We start from the raw sequence: 3194 nt of genomic DNA on the forward strand, positions 1-3194 counted from the left end.
ACACCACCCAGTTCTACACCTCCTGGTTCTACTCCACCTGGTTCTACACCACCCGGTTCTACACCACCCAGTTCTACACCACCCGGTTCTACACCACCCAGATCTACACCACCGGTTCTACACCACCTGGTTCTACACCACATTGTTCTATACCACCCAGTTCTACACCACCCGGTTCTACACCACATTGTTCTACACCACCCAGATCTACACCACCTGGTTCTATATCATATAGTTCTATATCACCCGGTTCTACACCACCCAGATCTACACCTTCTGCTCTGCATCAGAACCAGAACCAACCAGCATTCAGCTTCTATGACCTCAGATCTGGAATAAACTTCCAGGAAACTGAGAAACAGCCGAAACCCTGAGTTCTTTAAATCCAGATTTTATTGTCAGGTTTGGGTTCAAACCTCTAACCACATCTTGCTGGAGGTGATTTAAACCATAATCAATGAAACATTGATCAATATATTAATGATTATTGATGATGTCTCTCAATGAAATGTTTGTTTCTGGTTTCTTCACTTCTGACTGTTTGATGTTTTTTTGTTGTTGTATTTTTATGATCTGCTGTGATGCTGAAATGTGTTAAACATTGTAAGAAACGATATTTAAGCCAATCTGAGCATGATGTCTCATCCTCTCCTGCGTTTTGTATTAATAAACAACGTGGATATTTTATTTGACAGGTCATGTAAATGTTTATGTATATATATTAAATTAACAGTCTGCTTACTGTGATCCCCAGGTTTTAAACAGGAAAATAAGCTCATTGTTTTGATCTTGGTTTTCTCTGTTTGAAATAAATTAATTAATTTATAATAAATTCCTGTGCAGCCTCACCTCCTCGTCCTCCCAGTCTCCGTTTATTACAAACTCAAAGCAGCAGCTGTGATGAAGGAGCAGCAGCCCCAGAGCGAGCAGCAGCGGACGCCTCATGGTTCCACGCTCCTCAGGTTCACACACTCATATTTCTACACAAAACTATAAAGAATAAAACAAGAGCAGTGAGGAACGGCAGCGAGCTGAGAGGTTAAAATCCACCAAACTGATCCCATCGACTCCAACCCGGTCAATATTTACTGAGCTGCATGTAGGAACACAGAGGGGAAGCAAACTTTGACCCCTGACCTGGAGGCGCAGGACGAACGGCTCCCTCTCTAACACACAGGTGTAATGTTTCATTTTGACCACAAGATGTCGACAGAGGCTCATGGAAGTCTCAATTCAGAATCTAAATCTTTACGCTGTAAAAGCAGGAAATCTGAACAAAGACTTTTATCTAGATTTCAATGCAAATATTTTATTACACCTAAAAATAGACAAAACTAACTTACACGTAGCTTTACAGCAAAATACTGGAGCTTAAGTAAATAATTATTTCACTTATAACAAGACATTTTCCCATAAGTAAAATAATCTGCCAGTGAAAGTACTTAAATATTAAAATATTTAACTGCTTAAAATAAGTTTCTGTTGTTTTATCTCATTTCCGGAGTATCAACATATTTGCACCAGAATTTATGTTTACAAATAAGAAATATGACTTCAGCTCACAGCATCATGCATTAAACTACATCTACCAACAGGGGGCGACTCCTACGTACACAGGTTTGAACTGGGGTCTTATTTTTATTATTAATCATATTTTTTCTATATCAGGTTTAATATTTGGGAAGATTATCTCAACACGGAACCAGAATTAAACACGGATCAGAACCACCAGAACAATCCGGAAGTTTCCAGGTATTCAATAAAATTAATCAGTAATTGTCTGAATAATTCATAAACGTAACACCAAATAATAAACTGATAAATGGAGGTCAGAATGTAACAATGTGACCCAAACATTCAATATCCGGGCTTAAAATCCAGAACAAACCCGAACCGACTCAGAACCAGAGAGACTAGATTTAAACTTGTTTCTAAATCTTCTGCCCCCTGGTGGAGAAAAGTGGCCCATTCAGAGGATTCGGGTCTTTAAAAGAGGAGAAACGCAGATTTAGGTGTTTCTGGAGGAGGTTCCGGGTTTCTGAATGTTTCCTTCATCAGGAGGAGAAGAGCAGAAACCAGCAGCAGCTTCATCTTCCTCCTGGTGGGCGGATTTCTCCCGCTGCAGACTCTGCGCTCAGTCAGAGCCGGACTGGGAACACTGGGAGTCATGGCGCATTCCTGCTTCTAACAGGCTGACCTGCAGATAAGATGCTGCTGCTGCTGGTTCTGCTGCTCAGCTGCAGCCCGGGCTTTCGGCTGCAGGAGGATCCGGATCCAGACTGGGGAGATTTTGACCTGGACCTGGTAAGAGGAGCTGCTGCAGCGCAGTGTGCAGCTCCGTGATGAACTTCTCATTCTGAGTGTTTGTGTCTGCAGGAGCCGCGCAGAGTCCCGCGGCAGGTGAAAACCATTCTGATAAAGGTAGGAAGTCATCCAGCGCGTCTTTATGCGGCTTCTTCTGGAAAAACAAGTCGGAGTTCAGGAGGCTTTCAGAAAGTTTTGGGTTTGGTAAACTTCATGTTCCGCTCCTGATCGGTGACCTAGTTAGAGATCTCTGCGCTCTGGGCGTGACGCGCAGGAGATCCGCCAGGAGTTTCTGTAATGTTGGATCAGCTGCAGATTCCTGCTGCAGCTAAGATGAGGATGATTCATCCGGAGGAAAACCAGACGAGTCAGAAACTCCCGTTATTCGCTCCCTGTTGAACATTTCCTTCGTTGTTTCATCTCGATTTTGTGGTTTATTATTGTGAAACATTTTTACAGCTAAAAATCTAAAAAGCATTTTCCTCTGATACCCTGAAGGATAATCCAGTTCCAGTTCAGAGGTTCTTTAGAGGGGGTTCTCAAAGTGGGGGTCGGGACCCCGCTGGGGCCGTGAGGCGCCACGTCGGGGTCTAAAGATGATTCATACATTCATCATGATGCGATTCCTGGGCTATATGGAGCACCAAAATAGCAAAAAAACTAAATGAGATAATTAAATGTGAATATTATGTTATAAAATAAATTAATATTTCATTAACTATTTAAATATAACGTTTGAAATTAAAAAATAAGTCCATTCAAAAATGCACATGATGATGTCATTCTGTATTTATTTACTAGATACATTTAGAGTGAAATAATTACAAGCCATGAAACATGGTGGTGGCAGCATCATGCTGTGGTACAGGCAGTTACTGTACTTAAGTACA

General features: G+C 41.7%; 2 protein-coding genes across 2 annotated transcripts in view; one reads left to right on the plus strand and one right to left on the minus strand.

Moving 5' to 3' along the window:
* Positions 1-945, minus strand: part of itih2 (inter-alpha-trypsin inhibitor heavy chain 2) — a 17849-nt gene extending 16904 nt beyond the window's left edge. Inside the window, exon 1 of the mRNA XM_015054030.1 lies at positions 850-945. Within this exon, the coding sequence (XP_014909516.1) occupies positions 850-945 (96 nt within the window). The remainder of the gene's footprint in view (positions 1-849) is intronic.
* Positions 946-1537: 592 nt separating this feature from the next.
* LOC106960746 (inter-alpha-trypsin inhibitor heavy chain 5) overlaps positions 1538-3194 on the plus strand; it is a 6644-nt gene continuing 4987 nt past the window's right edge. Inside the window, exons 1-2 of the mRNA XM_015054022.1 lie at positions 1538-2304; positions 2377-2421. Of these exons, the coding sequence (XP_014909508.1) occupies positions 2209-2304; positions 2377-2421 (141 nt within the window). The 5' untranslated portion in view covers positions 1538-2208. The remainder of the gene's footprint in view (positions 2305-2376; positions 2422-3194) is intronic.

The sequence above is a fragment of the Poecilia latipinna genome, unplaced genomic scaffold (assembly GCF_001443285.1).
Source record: "Poecilia latipinna isolate Pla-1442-1.1 unplaced genomic scaffold, P_latipinna-1.0 Scaffold1224, whole genome shotgun sequence".
In the NCBI taxonomy this organism is placed as follows: Eukaryota; Metazoa; Chordata; class Actinopteri; order Cyprinodontiformes; family Poeciliidae; genus Poecilia; species Poecilia latipinna.